Here is a 26,104-nt window from a genome sequence, read left to right on the forward strand (position 1 = left end):
TACTCACTTTTCTTTAACTTTTATTTCTGTGCCTTTGTATTTTCTCTTGTTTTTCCCGACTTTTCTGGAGAGGGCTGGAGTTCTCCGTCCGGCCACTACTCCATCACGTGACTCCACCGATGTAATCAACCAGATTGATGAAACACAAAGTTTACCAGATTCATGTAAAACAGCAATAATTACAGTAATACTAAAACAAGGGAAAGATCCACTCTCACCAGCGTCATATAGACCAATATCTTTACTAAACACAGATTATAAGATAATAGCTAAACTATTAGCAAACAGATTAGCAGAGCAGGTACCGAAAATGGTAAATTTAGACCAAACTGGATTTATCAAAAAAAGACGCACAACAGACAATATTTGTAAATTTATTAACTTAATTCATGCAGTAGAAGGAAATAAAGCTCCTGCAGTAGCAGTTGCTTTAGACGCAGAGAAGGCCTTCGACAGAGTAGAATGGAATTATTTGTTCAAAGTATTGCCAAAATTCAGTTTACCGGAGAAGTATATTAATTGGATTAAAGCATTATATAAGGGACCGTTAGCGAAAGTGACAGTAAATGGACATGTATCAAAGCAATTTAACTTAAGCAGATCAACGCGGCAGGGATGCCCACTATCACCTTTATTGTTTGCGATAGCTATAGAACCACTAGCAGAATTGATAAGAATAGATAATAATATAAAAGGAATAAAAATAAAAGACAAGGAATATAAAATCAGTCTATTTGCGGATGATGTTATAGTGTACTTAACAGAACCAGAACTATCAATAAAAGAATTATATAAGAATTTGAAGGAATATGGAGAAGTGTCGGGTTACAAGATAAACGTAAATAAAAGTGAAGCAATGCCTATGAATAATGCGGATTTCTCAAAATTTAAGAAGGAATCTCCATTTAGATGGCAAATGCAGGCAATAAGATACCTAGGTGTACAAATAAACAAAAATCTCGGCCAATTATATAAACTCAATTATTATCCACTAATGAAAAAATTACAGGACGATTTAGAGCATTGGAAAGATTTACCACTAACACTAATAGGAAGGATAAACTGTATTAAAATGAACATTTTTCCAAGGATATTATACTTATTTCAGGCATTGCCAATACAACTGACAGAAAAATTCTTCAAAGAGTTGAAGAAAATAATAAGGAAATTTTTATGGAGAGGGGGGAAACCGAGGATAGCACTAGATAAATTAACAGAATGGTATAAACAAGGAGGCTTACAATTTCCAAACTTTAAAAATTATTATAGAGCCGCACAATTCAGATACCTATCAGATTTTTATCAAACAAGGGAAAAACCAGACTGGACGAGTTTAGAATTAGATAAAATAGGGGAAAAGATACCTGAACACATATTATATAAATGGGATGAAAAATTGGTACAACATTGAACTTCTCCAGTATTACATCATCTCCTCAATATTTGGAAGAAGATTCATGTAGAAAGAAATAAAACAAATTATCAATTACCAAAACTAATATTGATGCAAAATAAGTTACTCCCTTTTACAGTAGATAACCTTTCCTTTAGAGAATGGGAAAAAAAAGGGATTAAAAGAATAGAAAATTGTTTTTCAGGAAGTAGATTCTTATCCTTTGAACAAATGAGAGATAAGTACAATATAACTGGAGATACAGCGCTGGCATATTACCAATTGAGATCCTACTTGAAAGATAAATTAGGAAGCAGTTTGAGTTTGCTAGAGGGAAGTAACCTTGAATATGTGATTACAGATACAATGTTAATCAAAAGATTTATAGCAAATATGTATATTAAACTGCAAGAAAAGGAGAATGAGGAAACAAATGGTAAAACTAAACAAAAATGGGAACAAGATTTAAATATAAAGATAAAAAAGGAAACATGGGAGAAATTATGTTCTGGAACGATGAGAAATACAATAAATACGAGGCTACGTATGATACAATATAACTGGTTACACAGACTATACATTACACCTCAAAAGTTAAATAAATGGGACCCAACAGTATCTGATAGATGTTTTCGATGTAAAAAAAGAAATGGGAACAACAATTCATGCAATCTGGACATGTGAGAAATTAGAAAAATTTTGGGAAGATCTCAATCAGATATTAAATAAAATAACAGAAAACAATATGCCAAAGAATCCAGAGATCTTTCTCCTAAGCAACATAAAAAACAAAGAATTTGGAATTGATTTGGAGGATGCACAAAAAAGATTTGTTAAGATAGCTCTAGCCGTAGCAAAAAAATGTATTATGTCAACCTGGAAATTGGAAGATAATCTGAAAATACAACAATGGTATATAGAAATGAATAAATGTATTCCATTAGAAAAAATTACATATAGTTTAAGAAATAATATTGAAATATTCGAACAAATATGGGAGCCTTACATTAAATACAATAGCGAAAACCTACCGGGGACAATCATTACCTAAGTTGATGGAAGGAGAAGGAAAGAAAAGAATGGACTCAGTAGAATTTCTGGTGTATTTTTGTTTAATGACAACATTGTCTGACTGGTTTAATGTAACCTAGATTGTATACCAAAAATGGATGGGGGGGGGGTGGCTTGGGAGGAGGGAGGGGTGGGGGGAGAAAATGTCACTGTATATGTGTGAAAAAGAAAAAGTGTGTATCATGGCTAATGTGATTTATGGTGTGAAAAATAAAAAAATAAAAAAAAAAAGGTTTCTGTTGTCCCTGCTTCTACACTGCGTTCTCCCAAGCCAAGCATTCCTGGGGATTCTGTCTCTGTTAAATTAGATCTAAGTTAAGAAGCGAGTGCCTTTTAATATGAGGTGCAGTTGGGGCATTCCTGGAGCTTGCTGGTCAGTCATGTCACTGGGTTCTCTCCCCAGCATCTCTCTTTTAACAATCTGCTTATTTTTAGATTTCAAAAATAAACTTTATTCATAGTGAATATATATATTCAAAGAAAATCAAAAGCTTGATCCCAGGGTAAAAATGTCACAGATTTGGGTTTAAGGGGGGTTGTGGAGATTTAAAAGAGATGTGTGGGGCAAGTTTTCTTGTCCACAGAGCAGTAGGAGCCTGGAGTGGACTGCCATGGCTAGTGATGGGTATGGTAGGAGGGTTTAAGATGCTTCTAGATAGATGGAGGGTATAATTGTGCACCCATGCACAAGCAGCAGAGATTTGGTTTGATTCAGCGTAGTCATGGATTGATGAGCCATTTCCTGTGCTGGACTGTTCCAAGTTCTATTTCCCCAGCAGCTTGTTCCACACAATGTGAAAAAGGTGCCCCTTGGGTCTCTTTTAAATGTTTTCCCTCTCATTTTAAGTCTATGCCCACAAAAAGACTATTTGCCTTATCTATGCCCTGATGATTTTATAAAACTCTATTATCAGGTCCTCTCTCAGCCTCCTGTGCTCCAGGGAGAAAAGTCCTCGCCTACCAAGCCCCTCCATATAATTCAAGCCCACCAGTCCCAATAATATGTGGGTGAGACTTTCCCACACTTTCCAGTTTAATAACCCTTCCTAGAGCTGGTTGACCGAAACTGTGCACAATATTCCAAGTGTGGTCTTATTATCTTGTGCAGCCTTAACATAATGTCCTACCTCCTGTACTTAATGCCTTGACCTATGAAAGCAAGCCTGCCAGATGCCTTCTTCATCACCGTTTACCTGCGTTGTCATTTTCATGTAACCTATAAGTCTCTCTGTTCTACAAGATTTTCCAGGGCATTACCATTCATTGTGTAAATGCTGCCCTGGTTTAACCTTCTAAGGTGCAACCCCTCACACTTGACTGAGTTCAGTTCCATTACTGAACAAAGACGACCAGATTAATTGGATGATGCTTCATTTTCTTTTAGCTGCTGTGTCTGGGGGAACATTTTCCAACGTGTACAGCAGCAATACACCCCCTTTATTGTCAGCGTCTGAGAGAGGTCAACGCTGAACTCAGTGGGGTGAAGAGGGACCACCTTCACAAATTTCCTTCACTGACTTCATCCTTGTGTCCAGGATCAAATGTAAAAGGTCTGATTCCTTGTTTCTTTTGGGAATTTGGATCAATCCCAGCTCTTTTTTTTATGCCCAACAAAGATAGGATAGGATGAATGGTCTCCTTCAGTGCTGTCCATTTATATGTTCAATCTGATTCCACTCCATCAATTTGTACTAAAAGCAATTTCCTAACAGGCATTTGTTACATCAAGATGAAAGTGGAAAGTCGGTCATGCAGACATGCCCACGCTGTCCCTAGCCGCAGTGTTCTATATCAAGAGAGCCTCCTATAGGGAAGATTAAGGAGGTGATCTTTATCTCCTTCAGTGGATCCAGTGATGAATCTACATCAATGAGTCCATCGATCCCACCACCACCCCCACCCCAGTACCTATCTCTGCAACCGCAAGAAAGTGCATCTTTACCTCCTCCTTCACCACCATTCAGCTCCCCAAACAATCCTTCCAAGTGGGGAAACACTTCACTTGTGAGTCTGCAGGGGTTAACGACTGTATCTGGTGCTCCCAGCATGGCCTCCTCTGTATCGGGAAGTCCAGTCACAGGAAGATCGTTCACTGAGCACCTACACTCTGTCTGGTGCAATAGAAATGACCTCCCAGTGGCCAACCACTTCAATTCCACCACCCACTACCACGCTGATATGTCTGTCCATGGCCTCATGCAGTGCAAAGTGGAGAGGTCACTCATAAATTGAATGACTAACACCTTATATTCCGACCCGGCAGTCTCCAACCAGATGGCATCAAAATCAACTGATTTCCGTCAACTCCCCTCCCCTGGCCAGTCTCTTTCCCACATTTCTGTCTCTATTCCCCCATCCCGTCCTTCTCCTATTAGAGAGCTATTTCTCAGGTCCCTGCCCTCTCCCCTATCACTTATGAGAGCTGCTGTTTTCCCCCTCCCATCTGCGACCACCTACCACCTGCCAGCCTGTGCTCTTCCCCCTTTACCTCCATCCCCCCCTTCATTTGGGCATCTGCCTGATTTTCAGCACTCCCGAAGAAGGGCACAGGCCTAAAATGCCAACTGCCTTGGGTTTCCTGTGGATGCTGCAAGACCAGCTGAGCTTCTCCAGCACTTTTGTGTCCTCCACTAGACCCTAGCACCCACCTATTTCTTGTTTACCTCAGCTGGTGTTCAGTTTCTCAGGATTAATCTTCCTTTGTTCCATTTGGTGTCTCATTTGCTTCCTTTTAAGTATGAAGAGACTTTCTGAACTGTTGTCATTGCAAAAGCCTGCAGTAACATTGGACTTGTGATTTTCAGGATAACATTTTGGTGCATTTACGCATCTTTAGCGAGTGAGGTCTAACTGAAAAGAAATCTTTATTGTTTGGTGCCAAAGTTTTACAAGTGGTTAAAGCAGGGGATAAAGTGGGGATGAATTTTGTAAGAGGCAACATTAAGTGGTAAAGATAACAATGACTGAAGATTGAATGAGGCAGCAACTAAAGAGATTAATCAAATAAAAACAAGCATTTAAAATGGAGGATATATTCTGATACTGCACACATTTCACTGCTTTCTGTTTTATATTTCTTTCTGACTTCAGCAGAACTTATAACTGAGGTTATAGCCTCTGGCACTAGTGCTTTCCCTGTGGCTCTAATGCCTCCATTATTAGTTCAAGGCTTAATTATCAGCCCCTGGCTCTGTTGTTAGCTTGTAGCTTTGTCGTCAGCTCAGGTTAGCCTGGAATGCTGTTCTGTTGGTTCCACTGCTAGCCCCCAGTCTCTCCTCTGAGTCAGGAGGTGGTGGGTTTCAATCTTACTCCAGTTGGCTGATCCAAATGAACCCTCTGGAGCTACGCTTCACTCTGATGGTCACGGCTTCAAGACATCCCAGGCTACTGCAGTTGGTGTTGCACGGCAAATGTCACACAGCAAGATCCCACTAAAAGTAGCTTGATAAGGGCCCTTAGATGTTGATCGATAAATCTTGCAGAGAAAATCAGGAAGATTGTAAAATAAATACAGATTGTACGCCAATCTAAGAAAGAAAATAAGGTGTCGTTTCCAAAGGGCAGTGACACAATGCAATGGCCACTGTTTGTTTGCAGCTTAATTAGAGGATTGCTGGCAAAGCTGGTACAGGGCCCCTCACTTACTGCCCTTAGGAGACGACAGCCAACCATCTTGAGGCACCACAATCCTCGTGTGCAGTGGGCATTTAAGTCCACTGTCTCACCACAGTAGTGTCCAGGTAAGGATGATTGATCTCATTCCCAGTATATTGTTTAGAATATATGATAGAAGCAGGGCTAGGCCATTTGCTGTCATGATTGCTTGCTGTATCTGCTCATTAAGTTCCAATGTTTTGAGTGCAGGAAGCCCCAGGTGCTACTGGACACTATCGTCTTTCAATCTCACACCATTTGAAAAATACCCTTCTATTCCTCCTACCACAGTGGGTGAAATCCACTTTATTTTCTATCTCCCATGTCCTTGTTGATTCATTTAGCCTGACTGTACCTTCCAGAGGCCTCTCTTCATCTTCCACATAGCTGCCATAGCCATCTAATTTTCTACCACCAGCAGTCTTGGATGTCAACAAGCTGTGAACAGCAATCCCTGTGGCCCCCGTTGACCTGTAGCCCTTTTCACACGTGTCCCACTAAATTGGCTGTTCAGTGTCCTGGGATAGGAATGGTGATTTTGCTGTTCACACTTGGCCTCTCTTAACTGGGACACTGCACGTTTTCATACTCTCCACAAGCCATCCCCGGGGTTAGAACTGTTCTACCTTCTACCAGTGATGTCATGGCACATCAAGCCATGGTGGACCTGCCCTAAATACTGATCAATGTATTATGATCTTATATTTGAACAAAATTAATCATACCTAATTATAACATAATTAAGCTTTATGTACAGCACAGTATGAGCCCTTCAGACCCTGTTGTTGTGCCGACCTAAATAGATCTTTATATGAGAACATGGGAAAGTGCTTGCAATAAATAGCAATAATGGATCATTTTTAAACAGCCTGGGAAAGTTGGTAGCATTATCGTGCACAATTTATAAAGATCGTGGGGAAAATCGATGGCGGGCCTGCCCTCCCAGAATTCCATGTGGCAGAGAAAGGGCAGTATAAATGGCTGCATGCATGGAGCACTCATGCCGCACAGAATTCTGAGAGGGCAGGTCCGCCATCACTGATTCCCATGGTCTTTATAAATTGTGCATGATAGCTCTATCAATTTTCCCATGCTGTTTATAAATTGACAGCTATTGCTATTTATTGCGAGCACTTTCCCCTCGGTGAAGTTTATACCTTCATTTTAATCTTTTCTTCCTTCATGTTCCTGCAATCATGCAAAAACTTGGGTCATTGCTGTCCTACAAGGGCTGTTATACCTGCAAATACACAGCGGTTCACAGGATAAGCGGGCATTCAGCCCAAAGCCTCCAATCGAGCCTGATTGCATGTCAACATTTCCTCTCCTTCCTAATCTGCTCGCCCACTCCACAGCCCAGGTCTCACTGTTCAACGTCACCTGGATGAAGAGGTTTCTCCCAGTTTCATGGAACCAATTAGAGACCATCCTTCTGGAGTTGAGGAGGTGATGAGGTGGGGGTGGGGGTGTCGAGAAGAGGCAGGAGCCAGTCCAGCGACAGATGATGCTTCTACCACTGGAGATGAGGCACCGAGGTCCACCAATGCCAGTCCCCCTGCGAGTTCCAGGGGAAATGACAAGGCCAGCCGTCGCTGATGGCCACGACAGCTGGCCACCAAGAGAACCTCCTGTACAGCTGGGACTGCCTGTCTGGCAGATGCTTCCTGATGGATACAGGAGCAGAGGTCAGCGTGATACCCCTGACAGGGTTGGACACTAGGTGCTGCCAGCAACAGCAGTATACAGACCTATGGCACTCATAGGGCCGAGCCGCAGCTCGGGGGAAGTCACTTCTCTTGGGAGTTCACACTGGCCGCAGCGGAACAATCACTTCTCGGAGCGGATTTCCTGCAAGCCCATAGCCTCCTAGTGGACCTTAAGGGTAAGCAACTCGTCCACACCAAGACCTACCAGACCATCGCACTGAGGGCGCTAGGTTTCCTGCGATGCTCCAAGGATAAGTTCTCCAAGGTGCTAGCGGGATTCCCGACAATCCTTACCCCTCAGTTCACAGCGGAGATGCCTCGACATGGCGTCAGACATCACATCCTGACCAAGGGCCCACCTCTCCACGCAAGGGCAAGACAACTTCCCCTGGAGAAGCTCCGACTGGCCAAGGAGGAGTTCCGCAAGTTCGAGGAGTTGAGAGTTGTTCGACAGTCAGACAGCCCATGGGCCTCGCCCCTGCACATGGTGCCTAAAGCGACTGGGGGAGCGGAGACCATGTGGCGACTATCGCTGGCTCAACGTAGCCATCACCCTGGACCGTTACCCTGTGCCACACAACCTGTATTTTGTGGCAAACCTGCACAGGACAGCAATATTGTCAAAAGTGGACCTTGTGTGAGGCTATCACCAGATCGTGGTGCATCCTGATGACATCCCTAAGACGGCCATCATCACTCTATTTGGGCTGTTTAAGTTCCTGAGGATGCCATTCGGGCTCAAAAATGCGGCACAGACATTCCAGCGACTGATGGATGCAGTGGGCCAAGACATGGACGGCACTTCATCTACCTCGACGATATCCTCGTGGAAAGTAGAACCCGACAGGAACACCTTCAGCACCTCCAAAATCTCTGGAGTCGTCTGCAGAAGTTTGGCCTCACCATCAACCTTACCAAATGCCAGTTTCGCCTTAACACCATCAACTTCCTGGGCCATTGGATTACAAAGGACGGGACCACACCACTGCCCGACAAGGTAGAGGCCATCCGCAGCTTCTCGAAGTCCAGTACAACCAAAGGTCTGCAGGAGTTCGTGGGGATGATAAACTTTTATCGCAGGTTCATCCCAGCAGCTGCCCGAGTGATGCGCCCTCTGTTCATCCTGATGTCCGGCCAGGAAAAGGACCTGACCTGGGAAGACGAATCCGCATGTGCATTTGGGGAAATCAATGAAGCCCTGGCCAAAGCTACACTTCTGACCCACCCTGTTATATATAGAGAATTTAGGTTAAAATGACTTAAGTTAAAATGTGATGATTAATCATAAAAAGGGAAGCCAGAACGGACAGGGAGCTTACTAGCAGCCAAGGACAAAAGGTTCAGCTGGATATGTTTTTTTAAACATATCTTTTCATGGTCATAGTGAGAGACATGCAGGAGACAAAAGATTGATAAGAAGGGTGAGAAACAGAATTTAGTGTATGTAGAGTTCGCAGCGTACGTAACGAACGTGATAATTAAAAATGCAGTTGTACTTAGAATGCTTTTGCAATACTAACCAATTAAAACAGTATTAATAAGAAGGGGAAGGGCAAACAATAAGGGTATAAAAATCAATGCACTGTATGTATCGGGGCTTAACTGGTGAGAAGCCAGTTGAGTCCAACTCTGCAGACTTGTAAATAAAGCTTGTCGTGTCATCAGTTTTAAAGAGACTCATGTGTGAGAAGTTTTATTTCTGACACACCCCAGACCAGATGCACCCACAGCCCTCACGGTGATGCCTCAGGAATAGCGATTGGTGGAGTCCTGGAGCAGCAGATAGAAGGAAGTTGGTACCCACTAGCTTTCTTCAGCAAATATCTGCGGCCCCCTGAACTAAAGTACAGTGCTTTCAATAGAGAGCTGCTGGCACTGTACTTAGCTATCCGCCACTTCCGGTACTTTCTTGAGGGAAGGGCTTTCATGGACCACAAACCACTGACTTTTGCCCTGGCTAAAATCTCCGATCCCTGGTCAGCCCGCCAACAGAGACACTTGTTTTACATCTCAGAGTACACCACCGATGTCCAGCACATCTCGGGCAAAGACAATGTGGTCGTGGATGCCTTGTCAAGACACAGCATCCACTCCCTGGTCAACGGTCTGGACTTCACAGCCCTGGCAGAGGCACAGCAGCAGGATGACGAGATCCCTCAGTACAGGACCGCTGTCACAGGCCTTCGGCTTCAGGACATTCCAGTCGGCACAGGTACTACCACCCTCCTGTGCAACATGGCCACCGGGCAGGTTCAAACTATTGTCCCAATGGCAGCGACGAGTTTTGACTCCATCCATCAGGACTATGGTCTGGCTGGTGGCCAGCAAGTACGTGTGGCATGGATTGCAGAAGCAAGTCCGGGGGTGGGCCCAGGTGTGCACGCAGTGCCAAACAGTCAAAGTCCAGCGACACACCAAGGTCCCCCCACAGCCCTTCGAGCCAATGGAATGCAGGTTTGACCACATTCCCGCGGACATAGTGGGACCCTTGCCAGTCTCTCAAGGTTTCCACACCTGTTCACAGTGGTCGACCATTTCTCCCGGTGGCCAGAAGCAATCCCCCTGGCTGACACATACACCAGGCCCTGTGCCAAAGCACTCCTCTCGTCCTGGATTGCAAGTTTCGGACTGCCACAGCACATCACTTCTGACCGAGGCACACAGTTCATCTTCAGTTTGTGGACCGACATTGCCAACCTGTGGGGCGCTCACATACACCATATGACAGCATACCACCTGCAAACCAATGACATGGTGGAGTGTTTCCACAAGACCACTCTCATAATCAAACTCAAGGGCCCCATCTGGGTGGACAAGCTACCATGGGCACTACTGGGCATCTGAACAGCTCCGAAAGAAGACCTCCATGCATCCTCCACTGAACTCATCTACAGAGCCCTACTCACGGTTTCCGGGGATTTCATTCCACAAGCTAGAGGACAGCAGGAGGAGACAACCACCTTCCTGGACAGGATGTGCAAAAAGGTCGGTAACCTGGCTCTCATCCCACCCTCCAGACACGGACTTGCCAAGTCCAACATCACGTACATGTTTGTACGCAGAGGATCCCACCATTCACCACTGCAGAAGTCTTCGAGCTGGACATCAGTGGTAAACAAAGGTCTTCATTACAGATAGAGTCAAGCCTGCCCACTGACCCAGCGGAACCCATGGAGGCATCAATAACTCGACGCAGAGGCAGAACACAAAAAGCTTTGGGGACTTTACCTACAGACACTATAGACTGTAACTCCGGTTCTGGGGGTGGTGGGGTCATGTGGCGGCCCACAATTGTGGAGATCAGGCTGGCACATCTCCCAGCAGCAGATGCGGACAGAGATCGCTAATGTGACTCCCAGGACAATGAACTGGCGGTGTTAGAAGCTGAGGCAGCATCAGACCAACAGCCCTAAATTGGCGTTGGTCAAGTTGCCCAACTAACTCAGCAGAAACAGGCTGGGGAAGAAGGGCATTTATATGCATGGATGTTCCCGCCCGCTATTGTTATTTATATGGATGACTCAGTCAATTAGCAAAAACGGCGAGAACTTGAACAGTATAAAAGCAGCAATTTCTAGCCCTAATAAAGGAGTGAGCTTAACCTGCCACACTATGTGTATGTGTTTCTTTGTAGTGGTCGGCTATAGCCCATGATTTTGGTTGTTCTCAGTGAAAGAACTAAATAGGATGGCATGGTTAGTATAGCGGTTAGCACCGGACTGCTACAGCACCAGTGACCAAGGTTTGAATCCAATGCTGTCTATAAGGAGTTTGCTTGTTCTCTACATGTCTGCATGGATTTCCTCTGGGTGCTCCGGTTTCCTCTCACCCTTCAAAACCGTACAGGGTTTGAATATGTATTGGGGGGGGGGGGGGTATGAGCTCATGGGTCGGAAGGGCCTGTTACCGTGCTGTTTCTCTAAATTTAAACACTCTCCTCTTCTGGTCAATCTGTCATGCACACTGAACTATAAATCTAAAGCCACAAAGACACATGACATGGAAGCAGGACCTGAATGGGACAAAATGAATAACTCCTTCAAGAAGCCAGCACATGACAGTGGCCCAAATGACCTTCTTCCCTCTATTGTGCACATTAAGGATGCAGGTCTAGTTTTCCTTCCCACAGAAGAGTGAATAATTACAGCCAAGCACTACTGATTGCTGCAGTAAAACCACTGAGGTGAACTCAGTTTGTGGGAAAAGGAGGGACAAAGACCGCGGACACCTGAAATGGATCTCAAAATCAGAAAATGACTGCCAACAAGATCCTAACACTAGGGCTTTGCTCGTATGTCCAGAGGAAGAGCAGATTGCGTTTGCACCTTCTCAAACAGCGCTGGCTCAGAAATCCCGATACACTTCCTCCACGAGGCGCTTCCTGTCAACAAACATAGGAGTCACCATAGGAGTGGCGCAGGTAGAACATCGGAAAATGAAGCAGTAGGGATCCACCCGGCCCAGCAAACCTTCTCTGCCAAGGACTCAGCTCCACTTAACTGTCTGATCCCCAGAACCTTTAATTCCAAAGATGATGGATCAGAATTTATTGCCATGAACATGTCAAAAAATTCTTTGTTTTGCAGCAACAACAACTCAGAGCAAACATTTCCGTAAACCACATTTCAAAATAAATACACGGTGTCATAAAAAGACAGAATAAGGTGTGCTTCATTGTTCATTCCCCTGTTATTGAAAAATATATTTGCCTGGATCTTAAATACATTTAATGAGGCAACCTCTATTGCAGGGGTGACCAACCTAGTTTAACATAAGAGTCACTTACAATAAACTTCAGATGTCTGTGAGCCCCAAGACGTGAAAAAAAATCACACACGTGCATGCATATTTTATTACAAAAGATTTACATAAATATTAACGAATACGTGTATGCAATCATATTTATTCATTGTATTTAATTTTTAAACTGTTAATTTGTATTAGTTTCAGTAATCATATAGATATATCAATGTTTACAAAACCCTGACTGTTTTTTTTTGTGGAAATCTCTGCCCAAGGAAGCAGTAGAGGCTGCTTCATTAAATATATTTCGGATACAGCAAGATAGATTTTTGCATTGTAGGGGAATTAAGGGATATGGGGGAAGGGCAGAGCTGGGTCCACGGCCAGATCAGCTGTGATCTCATTGAATGGAGAAGCAGGCTTGATGGGCTGGATGGATGATTCCTGCTCCTGTTTCTGATGTGTTCTTTTTGGGAACACTGTTGCCACTGGTCACTGCAGATACCTGCACTATTCCAGCATGCACAGCCGACCGAGTGCACGATGCAAAGCTGCCTCCTGTGGCAGGACGAGGCCAGGGGGGCCAACAGCTCTGCTCCTCCCTGTCCCACCGTCCACTCCCCTCTTCCTACTTGCTGGCCGGATGGGGGAAGGGACTGCTGGGAGCGGAGGCTAGGGTATGGAGTGGTCTAACCTCTGCACTGCCTGGTGCTGTCTCTCCATCCGATGGGGCCAAGGCTTTCTGTGGCCACTGACAGGATCCAGCTCCAGCTCTGTCCTGGCTTGGTGCCTGGATGAGGTCTTCATTTGGGACCCCCTCCAGCCTCTCCTCCCCATTTCCGTCATCTTGCTTTCCCCCTACCAGAATGCCTGGACAAAAACCCCGTATCTGGGGCAGGCCATGCCTCATCGGAGTTCTCCTGGCCCAGCCCCGACTTAGTGACCTCTGCCTCTGCTCCCTGCAGAGGACCTTCAGCTTTGGCCGACCCTCCGACCGCAGACCCCACGATGTCTGCACTCTGCTGTGGTGGGGCCCGGCCAGAGAGAGGAGAACCCAATTCTGGTGTGCACTGCTCGGTCTGCTCCTCTGCAGCTGCTGTTCCTTCAGTGCCCTCTCCTCTTCCCTTGTCATACTGCATGGGCTGTGACCGTCCCGGGGCCCCTGGTCTGACTGCAGAGATTCAGAGTGTCCCTGGGCAGCTCTAAAGTGCTGGTATCTCCTCCAGTCAAATTATTCCCATGAGCTGCACATTACACGTCAAAGAGCTGTGGGTGACTCACGAGCCGTGGTTTGGCCACCCCTGTTCTATTGCTTCTCTGTCTTAAATCTACTTCCCTGAATATGTCCTCTTGTTCCAGTTTCACCTGCTGATGGAAACAACCTCCCTGTTTCTGTCTTATCTATTTCTTAAATAATTTGTTGACTCAAAAACATCACTTCTCAACTTTCTAAGCTCCAATGAATATAGAACACAGAACATTACAGCACGGTACAGTCCCATCAGCCCACGATGTTGTGCCAACCTATATAAAACTACTATAAAAATAAATCCTTCCTACCTCACACACTTAACCCTCTATTTTTCTTGCATTTATAGGCCTATCTAAAAGTCTTTTAAACGGTCCTTTTGTACCTGGCTCCACCACCACCCCTGGCAATGCATTCCAGGCACTCACTACTCTCGGTGTTAAAAACTTACCCCTGATGTCTCTCCTAAACTTTCCTCCCCTCATTTTGTACAGATGTCCTCTAGGGTTTGCTACTTTCGCCCTGGGAAAATGGTTGTAACTGGTGCGACTGAATGCACTCAGAGACAAGTGAGGAGAACAAACAGGCTTTTAATAGCTTATAATCAATGGCTGGTGAATCTGACGTAAGGTGGGAAAACCAGGGTTTATATTGGGGTAGGTGAGGGTGGAGCCAAGGGAGGAGCCAACTATCTGAACAAAACATAGACAGTGAATTCCAGTTCACTGTAGTGGTGCTGGCTGTCCACCTTATCTTTACCTAATAGAGGTGTAAACCTCTATTAAGTCACCTTTCAGCCTTCTTTCCTCCAAAGAGAAAAGCCCTAGCTCTGCTAACCTTGCCTCAGAAGACATTTTCTCTAATCCAGGTAACATCCTGGTAAATCTCTGCACCCTCTCCATAGCTTCCACATCCTTCCTGTAATGAAGCAATCAGAACTGAACACAATATTCCAAGTGTAGTCTAACCAGAGTTTTAGAGGTGCAACATTACCTCGCACCTCTTGAACTCAATCCCATGACTAATTAAGGCCACCATTTGATAAGCCTACCAGAAGAAGGAGCGCAAAATCATTGAGGACTCCTACAACACAGCATCTTTCAGCCACTCACATGGTGAAAGGGATACAGGAGTATCAAGCCATAACCACCAGGCTAAGAAACAGCTTCTTCCCATGGGCAGTGAGACAGCTGAATGACTAAATGAACTGCTCACACAAACCCTCCGAGACTCTACTATTTATTTTAAATATGTTTTATTTATTTTTTATATACCTATAAATTGTCCTGCATATTTATTGTTTGTCTGCGTGTGTGTTATGCCTGGTTTTGTGTTTACATATTTTTACCCAGAGGACCGGAGAAAGCTGTTTTGACAGGTTGTACTTGTGCAATTGAATGAGAATAAGCTTGAATTATCCTATCAACCTTGAGAGATCTATGGATTTGGACCCCAAGCTCCCTCTGCTCTTCCACACTCTTAAGAATCCTCCCATTAACCATGTACTTTGCCTTCAGGTTTGACCTTCCACAATACATTACTTCTCACTTATGTGGATTGAACTCCATCTTCAACACTCCACCCAGCTCTTCATTCCTATGACAACCTTCTATATGGTCCCAAGTTACTCAATCCCCGCTCGTAAGATGACATCCCTCCCCAGATAATCTCTGGAATCAACTTGGTGAACCCACTCTGCACCATCTACGAAGATAGTGTATCCTTTCTCAAGTAAGGAGACCAGTTGATGGTATGCAAACATTGTACCATGAGTTATTCCATATTTGTACTTCATTTGTTCAAAAGTTAATAAATTATTTCCCAAAAAACAATTTTCTATTCTTTCAATTCCTTTTCTCTCCTATTCTCTAAAGGAAAGGTTATCTCATCAACTGAAAGCCTACTTAAAGGATAAATTGGGAAACAGACTGAGATTACCAGAAGGAAGCATCTTTGAATATGTGATTACAGACACAATGATAATAAAAAGATTTATAGCAAACATGTACATCAAGCTGCAAGAGAAGGAAAATGATGAAATAAGCTGTAAACCCAAAAAGTGGGAAAAAGATTTAAACATAAAGATAAAAAATGAAACATGGGAAAAGTTATACTCTGGAACTATGAAGAATATAATAAAGACAAGGTTACGCATGATACAGTATAATTGGTTATATATCACACCCTAAAAGTTAAAAAAAATGGGATCCAACAGTACCAGATAGATGTTTTCTCTGTAAGAAGGAAATGAGAACAACAGTACATGCAATTTGGGCATGTGAGAAAGTGAAAAAGTTTTGGGAAGATCTAAATCAGGTATTAAATAAAATCACAAAAAGCAACATATCAAAAAATCCAGAGATCTTTCTTCTAAGTAATGTAAGTAAAGAATTAGGCCTCAAACTGGTAAAGTGCAAAAAAGATTTATTATGATAGCCTTAGCTGTAGCAAAAAAATTTATAATGTCAACTTGGAAATCAGAAGAGAGCCTGAGAATACAGCAATGGTACATGGAAACGAATAAATGTATTCCATTGGAAAAAATTACATATAATTTAAAAAATAAAGTCACATCATTCGAACAAATTTGGGAACCGTACATGGAACACAACAGAGAGAGCCTACCGCGGACCTCTACCCACTAAAATGATAAAATGATAAGAAGACAAAATGACTTGATCCAGTGTGTAAAAGTAGATGACACAATTTTCTTGTTTATTTTCATTGTGTGATGACATTGTTTAATGGTTTTAATGTATTGTCTATGTTGAACGTTTAATGAGTTTGGAGGGGGATGGGAAGGGGGGAGGGGAGGTAGCGGGGAAAAAAGGGGAGAAAATGCCACTGTATATATTTAAGAGGGAAATATTTGTATGTATTTTGATTGATATGATTCACAGTGTGAAAAATTTTAAAAAATTTAAAAAAAGGAGACCAGAACTGGCACCCTCTCCAGTCCCCTGTACAGTTGTAGCAGAATTGCTCTCTTCCTAAATTCAATCCCTCCAGCATTGACGTCTATTTGCCTTTTTGATAACCTGCTGCACCTGCAAACTACCATTTTGACAATCATACACAAGCACTCCCAGGTCCCTGCACAACAGCATGTCTTTCAGCTGCCAGACCCTTGCCTACTCAATTAATCTATCGCCAACTCTCGACTCTGTCCTCTACACAATTTGCTTTTCCTCTCAATTTAGTGTGATCAACAAATTTAGATATACAACACTTGGTCCGTTCCTCCACATCATTTAGGTATACTCTGAACAGTTCTTGAATGAACAGTGACCCTGCAGCACTCCACTCATGAGCTGCCTTACACCTCCAATGAAACAGGGCTAATCCTGACCCCCCCAGTACTGTTTGTGTGGAGTTTGCATGTTCTCCCAGTGACTGCGCAAGTTTCCTCCGAGTGCTCTGGTTCCTTTCCATATCCCAAAGACACGGGGTCTTGGATAGGAGGATGGTGGAGTGGGGCAGGGAGTGGTGGGGGTGAATAGAAGTAGGGCACAGGGGAAATTAGTGGGAGAACAGGACTGCTTTGTGAGCTGGCAGGATTACAACAGGCAGAATGGTCTCCTTCCTGCAACACCGCTCCACCTCTTCGACCTCCTGAGTCCAGGATTGCAAAACATCCCTCCTCTGCTCTGCCTTCCACCATTGCTTTTCTTGGCTGTGCCACCTCGCCAGGGACCCAGAGACACCTTGCGTACAGGCAGCAAGAGCCAATTGGTGCTTCAGACAGCAAGCGCTAATAGACATGAATCGGACATGTTAGTTCCACTGCTGCTATGCTGAGGAAGATACATAGCAGTGAGACGGATCGCAGAAGGAAGAATGTGTTTTATAAAATCTCAGGAACTTACTGGAACCAGGAACTTCTTCACCTCTTCCAGCGCATGGCTCATGCGTGAATACGCCTCTCCGGCTGGGACAAAGACTTCAATTAAAACATGGAGGTCATCACCTAAATGTGCGTATTTGGCCTCTCCACTTTTCCTCAGTTCTTCTTCCTGCTCAAAGAACAAAAAAAAAGGAGAGTTTACAAGAGAAAGAGGAAGCTCTCGAGTTTATGCCACCTTTTAGTCACACTGTCACTTTTACAGGCGGGCACTGTGCATCTAAGACCATTGGGGAGAGATGATGAAAAGCAAGGTGGCCAGGTTCAGAGGGGCTTACTAAGGGGTAAATATTGGCTAGATCACTGGGGAAAAGCAGTTCCATGTGGGATATCGGGAGGAGGTTCATGGGTCACCTCTGCAGCACTTTTAACTGAGGATTTTCATTTAAAAAAATTTTTAGACATACAGCATGGTAATAGGTCCTCCCGGTCCACGAGCACCTGTGCCTAAATACAATTAACCTACTAACACTGCACACTTTTGGATGGAGGGAGGAAGCCAGAGCGCCTGGAGGAAACCCACGCAGACACGGGGAAAATGTACAAACTCCTTACAGATAGCACCGAATTCAGATGCGAGTTGCTGCCACTGTAATAGCATTGTGCTAATTGCTGCACTAACCGTGCCCCCCAGTGTTGGACTCCAACTTCATTGACAATGGTGGGGGGGGGGGTGTGGTGTGCTGTCAGGGAGCCCCCTTCTCCCATTAGTCGCTTAATTTTCCAACTCTCCCTCCCCCCACCCCATGCCTGTACATGGTAGGACCCTACTTCCTCAGGGTGATATATCCACTGTGGGATGGCTTACTTCTTGGCTGCTGGTAGGCAGCCCAGTGACACAGCTTCACCAGCAGCCTTGTCCAACTCTGCCCATGCTCCTCTGTGCACATTAAAAAGAGACACACTCAGGGTTTGATGCTGACAACAGAGTGAAGTATGTGTAGGGCCTTGAGACAAGACGTTGTGGTGGAGTGGAACTCTGCTGCCGATTTTGGGCCACGCTACCTCCAGTAGGTCACTCCTCCAACACTTCTCTTTGTTTAATGCACTGGGGACATAGATTGCATTAGCCCAAGAACGTTTTCTCTCTAGATCATTGCTCACGGCCAGTTATGGACCCACCCTCGCAGCTAATTCATTCAAGATTCAGCCAGCTTGCTTAGTGGGGATGCTACCAAGCACCCTTGGGGATGGACATTGAAGTGAATGAGCAGCTATTATCATACGCTGGAGCTGTTGCAATGGCAACTTTTCTGCTGGTGTGGACGGGGAGAGCAGAGAGCAGAGACACAACACTACTCCAAAGGATCCAACCATCTGGTCCTTATGCCGCCGGCTCCGTACAGGCTTTAAGCGACCTGTTAAAGGAACTGACAGTGTTTGTAAGTAAAATCTGCATCTGCGGAGGTCTGTGCCCAAGGTGGGTCCTCTCCTCAGCAGTAGCCCTGAGTGGTTTCAAATTCCAGGGAGCAGTGGACCAATGTAGGACATCAGAAATGAGAAGAATCTTCCCCATTGAGGTGAAGCAGAGGAGATGGCCCTACAGTGATGGTGATCACAACAGCGAACCAGTGAGAGGCTCAGTGGCTGAAGGACCCACACCGCCTGTGGTCTGTTGGCTACTTGTGGTCGTGGGACCCACACAGGCTGCGGACTGCTGGAGAATGTCTCTTGGGAACCAGGTATCGGAGCCAGGATTCGAAAGGGTGCTGAGGGCAAGAAGGGCTCTCAAAGGGCCTTGGGTGCTGAAGGCTTAAACAGTTTGGATCTGGAACTCGGGTTGCCGATGGTTTGAAATGAACTGAATCGTTGCAGCTACAGAGACAGCTACAGAGGCAAATCCAGGGATACCCAGTGACTCTGAAGGCACTCTCTTTTGCTTCTCTTTCTCTCTACTGTAAGGGGGCGACACTAATGATGACTCTTTGTCTTACAGCAGGCAGAAGGCAATTTCACATGTTTGGAACTATTTCATGACAATAAAGGAATCTGAACTCTGAAATATATAGATGCAATGAAGCTCCTACTTGTGCAGCCAGATACATAACATACACCAACTATAATAGTATTAAATTACCACAATGTGTCAAAAATAGACAAATATGAAAGGATAGATAAATAAATATCACCATTGCAGTTAATGAAAAATTGCAATGCTTTTAATCACAAGATCACAAGAAAAAGGAACAGAAGAAGGCCATTTGGCCCATCGAGTCTTCTCCGTGAAACCACCCTGAGCTAAACTGTTCTCGCATCTAGTTCCAAGTTCTGGCCTTGTCCCCATATCCCATGATACCCTGACTAATTAGATACCTATCAATTTCCCCTTTAAATCCCCCCAATGATCCTGCCTCCACAGCTGTAAGTGGCGACAAATTCCACAAATCCACTTCCCTCTGGCTAAAGAAATTTCTCCTCATCTCTGTTGTAAATTGGTACTTTTTAATTCTAAGACTGCCCTCTTGTCCTGGAATCACACAACAGGGGAAACATCTTATTTACATCTGTCCAATCCATTCATTACTCAAAATGTTTCTATGAGATCCCCTCTCATTCTTCTATATTCTAATGAATAGAGTCCAAGAGCCGTTGACCATTCCTCATACATTATTCTTCTCATTCCTGGAATCATTCTGGTAAACCTCCTCTGTACCCTCTCTAACCTAGCTATATATATATATATATATATATATATATATATAAGATATGGAGCCCAAAACTGCACACAGTTCTCCAAATGAGGTCTCACCAGTGCCCCATATATTCTCATCAACATCTCTTTATTCTTATACACAATCCCCTTTGAAACAAATGCCAACATAGCATTTGCCTTCTTTACCACCAATCCAACCTGGTGGTCAACTTTCAGGATATCCTGCACGAGGACCCACAAGTCCATTTGTACTTCTGAGATTTGAATTTTCTCCCCATCCAAATAATAATCTGACTGTTTATTTCCTCGACCAAAATGCACAACCGTACATTTCTCAACATTTTACCTCATCTGCCATTTCTTCGCCCATTCTCCTAAGCTATCCAAGTCTCTCTACAAGCTTTCGATTTCTTCTACACTTCGTACTCTACCACCTATCTTGGTGTCATCTGCAAACTTTGCCACAAAACCATTTAATCCACAATTTAATCATCAATGTACATCGTAAAAAGAAGTGGCCGCAATAACGACCCTTGCGGAACACCACTCGTAACAGCAAACAACCCGAACGGGATCCCTTTATTCTCACCCTTTGCTTTCTGCCTATCAGCCAATTCTCCACCCAATCTAATATCTTTCCTGTAATTCCATGGGCTCTCATCTTATTAAGCAGTCTCTTATGCGGCAACATCGAAGGCTTTTTGAAAATTCCAATACACTGCATCTACAGTCTCTCCCTTGTCCACCCTACTTGAGATTTCTTCAAAAAATTCCATTAGGTTGGTCAGGCAGGATCTTCCCTTCATGAAACCATGTTAACTTGGACCTATCAGGCCATACACCTCGAAGTATTCCATAACCTCATCCTTGAGGATTGATTCCAATATCTTTCCAACTACCAGCATCAGACTAATAAGCTTATAATTTCCTTTTTTCTGCTTCCCTCATTTTTTAAACGGCGGAACTACATTTCAACCTTCCAATCCTCGGGAACTGTGCCATGATTTCTGGAAAATCTCAATTCCAATGCCTCTACAATCTCCAAGGCCACCTCCTTCAGAACCCGTGGGTGCACCTCATCTGGTCCCGGAGACTTATCGAGTTTTAGATCATTCAGCTTACTAAGCACTATCTCTCTTATAATCCTGACTGTACTTAATTCTATATCCGGAGACCTTTGAATATCAGGTATATTGCTAATGTCCTCCACTGTAAAGACTGATGCAAAATATCCATTTATTTCCTCTCCCATCTCTTTGTTACCCATTATAATTTCTCCAGCTTCATTTTCAATCGCCCCTGTATCTACCGTTGTCTCTCTTTTACTTTTTATACATTTGAAGAAACTCTTAGTATTCTTTTTTATGTTATTTGCCCATTTCCTTTCATTATTCATCTTTTTTTCCTAATGACTTTCTTTGTCTCTGTAAGTTTTTTAAAAAATTTCTCAGTCCTCTGCTTCTCCAGTAATTTTTGCTCCCCTGTCTGCCCTCCATTTTGCTTTTGTTTTAGCTTTAACCTCTTTTGTTAGCCACATCTGCCTCATTTTACTATTCATAATGTTCCTTTTCCTTGGAATATTTCTATCCTGTGCTTTCTTTATTTCTTGTAGAAATAACAACCAATTCTGTTCTGCCACCCCCCCTGTCTAGCTTACTTTTCCAGTCAACTTAACCCGGTTCAATGATATGTAAATAGAGCAAACAGATCTTATGAGGCTCTGGAGTAGTTGTTAAATTTATTAGGTTTACCAATTTGTCCAAGATTGTGTTGTACGGCAAACTCTCCACTGGCCACCATGACAGAGGGGCTCCGAAAAAGAGGTACAAGGACTCCCTGAAGAAATCCCTTGGTACCTGTCACAGTGACCACCGCCAGTGGCCTGCCCAGGCCTTATCGCCACAAATGAAATAAGTTCCGTTATTTAAATTTAGATTGAGATATACAGCATAATTACAGGTCCTTCTGGCCCACAAGTTTGTGCTGCCCAAATTCCCCAATTAACTTACAACACCTGTATGTTTTGAATGGTGGGAGGAAACCGGACCGCCTGGCTGAAACCCACGAAGGCACAGGAAGAACGTAAAAACTCTTTACAGACAGAGGCAGAATCAAACTCCGATTACTGGCACCGTAATAGTGTTGTGCAAATAGCTATGCTAACCGTATACTCTTTATAATGTTCATACAATGCTATAGGCCATCATATTAAGACAATTTTTACGCCTGGGTCAGCAACAGTAAAGGTACCGTCGTCTAATTCAGGGTCGGAGATTTCACATAGGGTGGTCTCGTATCCACTTCGAACTGGTCAAATTAATTAATGGCAGTGTTTGTGAGGGTTGACCTACATGGCTCATATAAATGCATGTGCTAATTCCAACTGGAAAACCTCCTCCCTGATGTCGTTCCTGGCAGAGTTGTCTCTTGAGCAGGCCCCTGGCACCAATGCCTGTAATAACCATGGCTCGAAGTGTATGCATGTGATTGTACGGGGGTAGGTAGATGTGGGCAAAGGTGGTAAAGTTCAGGGTGTCTAAGTGACATGCACAATTTTCCCTCCTTAAGAGGCACCGATACCTCAGAGAAAAAAGCCCTTCAAAAGGTAGTGGACACAGTGCAGGACATCACATGCAAAACTCTCCCTTCCATCAAGAACATCTACAGGCAATGCTGTCGTCGGAGAGCAGCAGCAATCATCAAGGATCCACACCACACAAAACATTCTATGTTCTCACTGCTATTATCAGGAAAGAGGTATAGGGGCCACAAGACTCACACCACCAGGTTCAGGAACAGATACTTCCCCTCCACCATTGGACTGCTCAATAACAAACTCAATCAAGGACTCATTTAAGGACTCTCGCTTTTCATATTATTTATTACTGTATTTTTTTCTGTATTGGATAGTGTGTTAATATTTCTTTCTTTGTTTTAAATTCTCCTTTTTGAACATATATCCTTTCTTGAGTACAGTTTTTCTGCAGATCTGATAAGTAAATATTCTGCCTGGGCCTCAAGATAAAGAATCTTAGGTTCTTTAGGTCACGTATGTACTCTGAACTTTGAACCCACCCCCCACAGATCCCATCTACGTCTCCCGCTGCCTAGGAAAGGCAGCCAACATACTGAAAAACCCACACTCGCAGGAAATACTCTCTTCGCCCTCCTCTCATCGAGGAGGAGGCTCAAGTGTATGTAAACACACACCAACAAACAGTTTCTTCCTCAGAGCCATCAGACTCATGACTGAACCCCACAACAGTGCTCTCATGCTGTCCTTGCTTGGTGCTCATTGATCTTCCAGTTCATTGTAATGTTGTACTCTGTAAATTGCGCTCTTCACAATGGAGTGTTAAAAATAATGTTAGTTCATGCACAGAAGAACCCATCTCACTGTTCTAGATATTTTTTGACAAATAGAACATGGCTTGGCTTCGCGAATGAAGATTTAGGAAGGGAGCTGTCCATGTCTGCTGCAGGCTCTCTGGTGGCTGACGAGGCCAATGCGGGACAGACATGCCCGGCTGCAGCGGCTGCAAGGGAAATCCTGTTCTGGGTTTGGCGCTGCTGCGTCACAGTTCTTCCTCCATTTCCTTTTGTCCTCAAGGCCAGCCCTGCGGCGTTCTCGAAGGAGGAGACAGGCTGGTGAATGGTGGGCCACCAGGCTGCATGATCAGAGGCTAGGGCAGGCCACTGGCGGTGGTCACTGTAACGGGTACCAAGGGATTTCTTCAGGGAGTCCTTGTACCTCTTTTTCGGAGCCCCTCTGTCACGGTGGCCAGTGGAGAGTTTGCCTTACAGCACAATCTTGGACAAATTGGTAAACCTAATAAATTTAACAACTAAATTTAACTCAAAATGTATCTGCATAAGAACTCTACCTAACTTACTGAATTTTTGTGAGAAGGGTGGGTGAAAACAAAACACCAGGGAGCTACCATCTATGCAGCTTCTAGCACTGATACATATTTATTTATATCAAACTCTGTCAACTGCCTTATATTCTTTTCATTTGAATTTCCTTAAACTGTATATTTTACAAGTTAGACGTTTCTGCACTTGACTGATTTGCTGTCAGGTTGGGATATTTTTATACTTTATTACTGTCACTTTGAGCCCAGCAGAGTTTAAATACCGTAATAGGGTAGATGAGCAGCAGAATAAAAAAATCTGCCAAATTGTCCATCCTATCAATAATATTTTATGGGCTGTCATCTTGCTGAAACCAAGTCACTACAAAGAGCAAATGAATGACTTACAAAGCCACTCCTTTAGATCTTCCCCGATGCCTTGGGTAGTATCTAGCTCAGTGGAACCAAATTAGTTTTTCCTCCCTGTGTCCCCAAACAGTCCTTCCAAGTAAAGTAACACTTCACTCGTGTATCCATGGGAGTCATGTACCGCATCTGGTGTTCCCAGTGTGGCCTTCTCTATATCAGAGAGGCTGGACGCAGACTGGGAGATCGCCCCGCTGAGCACCTTCGCTTTGTCTGCATTAGTGACAGCGACCTCCCAGTAGCCAACCATTTCAATTCTGCGCCCCACACCCACGTTGACATGTCTGTCCATGCACTGTCAAACCCAGACCACCTGTACACTGGAGGAGCAACACGTAATTTTCCGTCTGGACACTCTCCAACCAGATGGCATTAACATCAACTTCTCCGGTTTCTGATAGCTTACTTCCCATTTTCCCTCTCTTCCCCATCCCTCTGTCTTCTTTCCTCCAGCTCTCCATCCCCTTCCCTCACCATTCACAGAGCCATCCCCCCTTTCCCTTGTCTGCTTGTCTCCTTTACCAACTTATTACCTCCAGTCTGTGGAACTGTGCCCCTTCCCCCCACCATTTTGTTTGGGTGCCTGCCCACATTTTGTTCATACCATGAGAAAGGGCTCAACCTGAAACGTCGGTTACGTATCTTTATCTTTGCTATATAAAGCAAACTGTTTGGCCAGCTGAGTTTTTCCCCACACTGTGTTTCACTACGAATCACTTTGAACTTAGTTTGGCACAGGATTAATCGCACAGAAGCAAGATGCTGACATCCTGAATTATAGTATTGGCTAATTCAGGATCCTGTCCTAAGGACATTTGGTTCTCCCCCAAAGTCTTTTCCCAATGTTTGCAGACGTAAATTAGCAAGTATCCTGTGCAGATGCAGCACAGCTTGGTATGGACTGCTCTGCCCAAGACCACAAGGAAATGCAGAGATTTGTAAATGAAGCTCAGGCCATCACAAACTAACCTCCTCTCCATTGACTCCATCTATTCTTCTTGCTATCCCGGGCAAGTTGCCAATATTTCAAGGAACAAATCCCACCCTGATCACGCTCCCTTCTCCCCATCCCTTCCATCATGCTGAAGACACGTGATCCTCCAGATATCTTCAATATCTCGCTCTAGCAGGGTGTGGTACACACCTGTTTCAAACAGGTGTCAATCATACCAGTGCCCAAGAAGAGTGCAGTAACCTGCCTTAATGTCTATAGACCAGTAGTCAACATCAACAGTGATGAAGTGTTTTGAAAGGCTGATATTGAAGCGTATCAGCTCCTGTCTGAGTGGCGACATGGATACTTTCCAGTTTGCCTATCTAAACAACAAGACTATGGTGGAAGCCATCTCACTGGCTCTACACAAAGCCCTGGAACATCTGGACAGTAAAGATGCATTCATCAGGATGCTCTTTATCGACTACAGTTCGGCATTTAACACCGTCATCCCTCATCC

The 26,104-nt window shown here is 44.2% G+C and overlaps 1 protein-coding gene across 5 annotated transcripts in view; it reads right to left on the minus strand.

Moving 5' to 3' along the window:
* The window catches only part of khdrbs2 (KH domain containing, RNA binding, signal transduction associated 2), a 513,661-nt gene that overhangs the window by 225,872 nt on the left and 261,685 nt on the right, over positions 1–26,104 (minus strand). For all 5 annotated transcript variants that reach the window (XM_069886092.1, XM_069886090.1, XM_069886094.1 and 2 more), the window contains exon 4: positions 17,683–17,829. In XM_069886092.1, coding sequence (XP_069742193.1) covers positions 17,683–17,829 — 147 coding nt within the window. The remainder of the gene's footprint in view (positions 1–17,682; positions 17,830–26,104) is intronic.

Source organism: Narcine bancroftii, chromosome 6 (genome assembly GCF_036971445.1).
Source record: "Narcine bancroftii isolate sNarBan1 chromosome 6, sNarBan1.hap1, whole genome shotgun sequence".
NCBI classification, from domain to species: Eukaryota; Metazoa; Chordata; class Chondrichthyes; order Torpediniformes; family Narcinidae; genus Narcine; species Narcine bancroftii.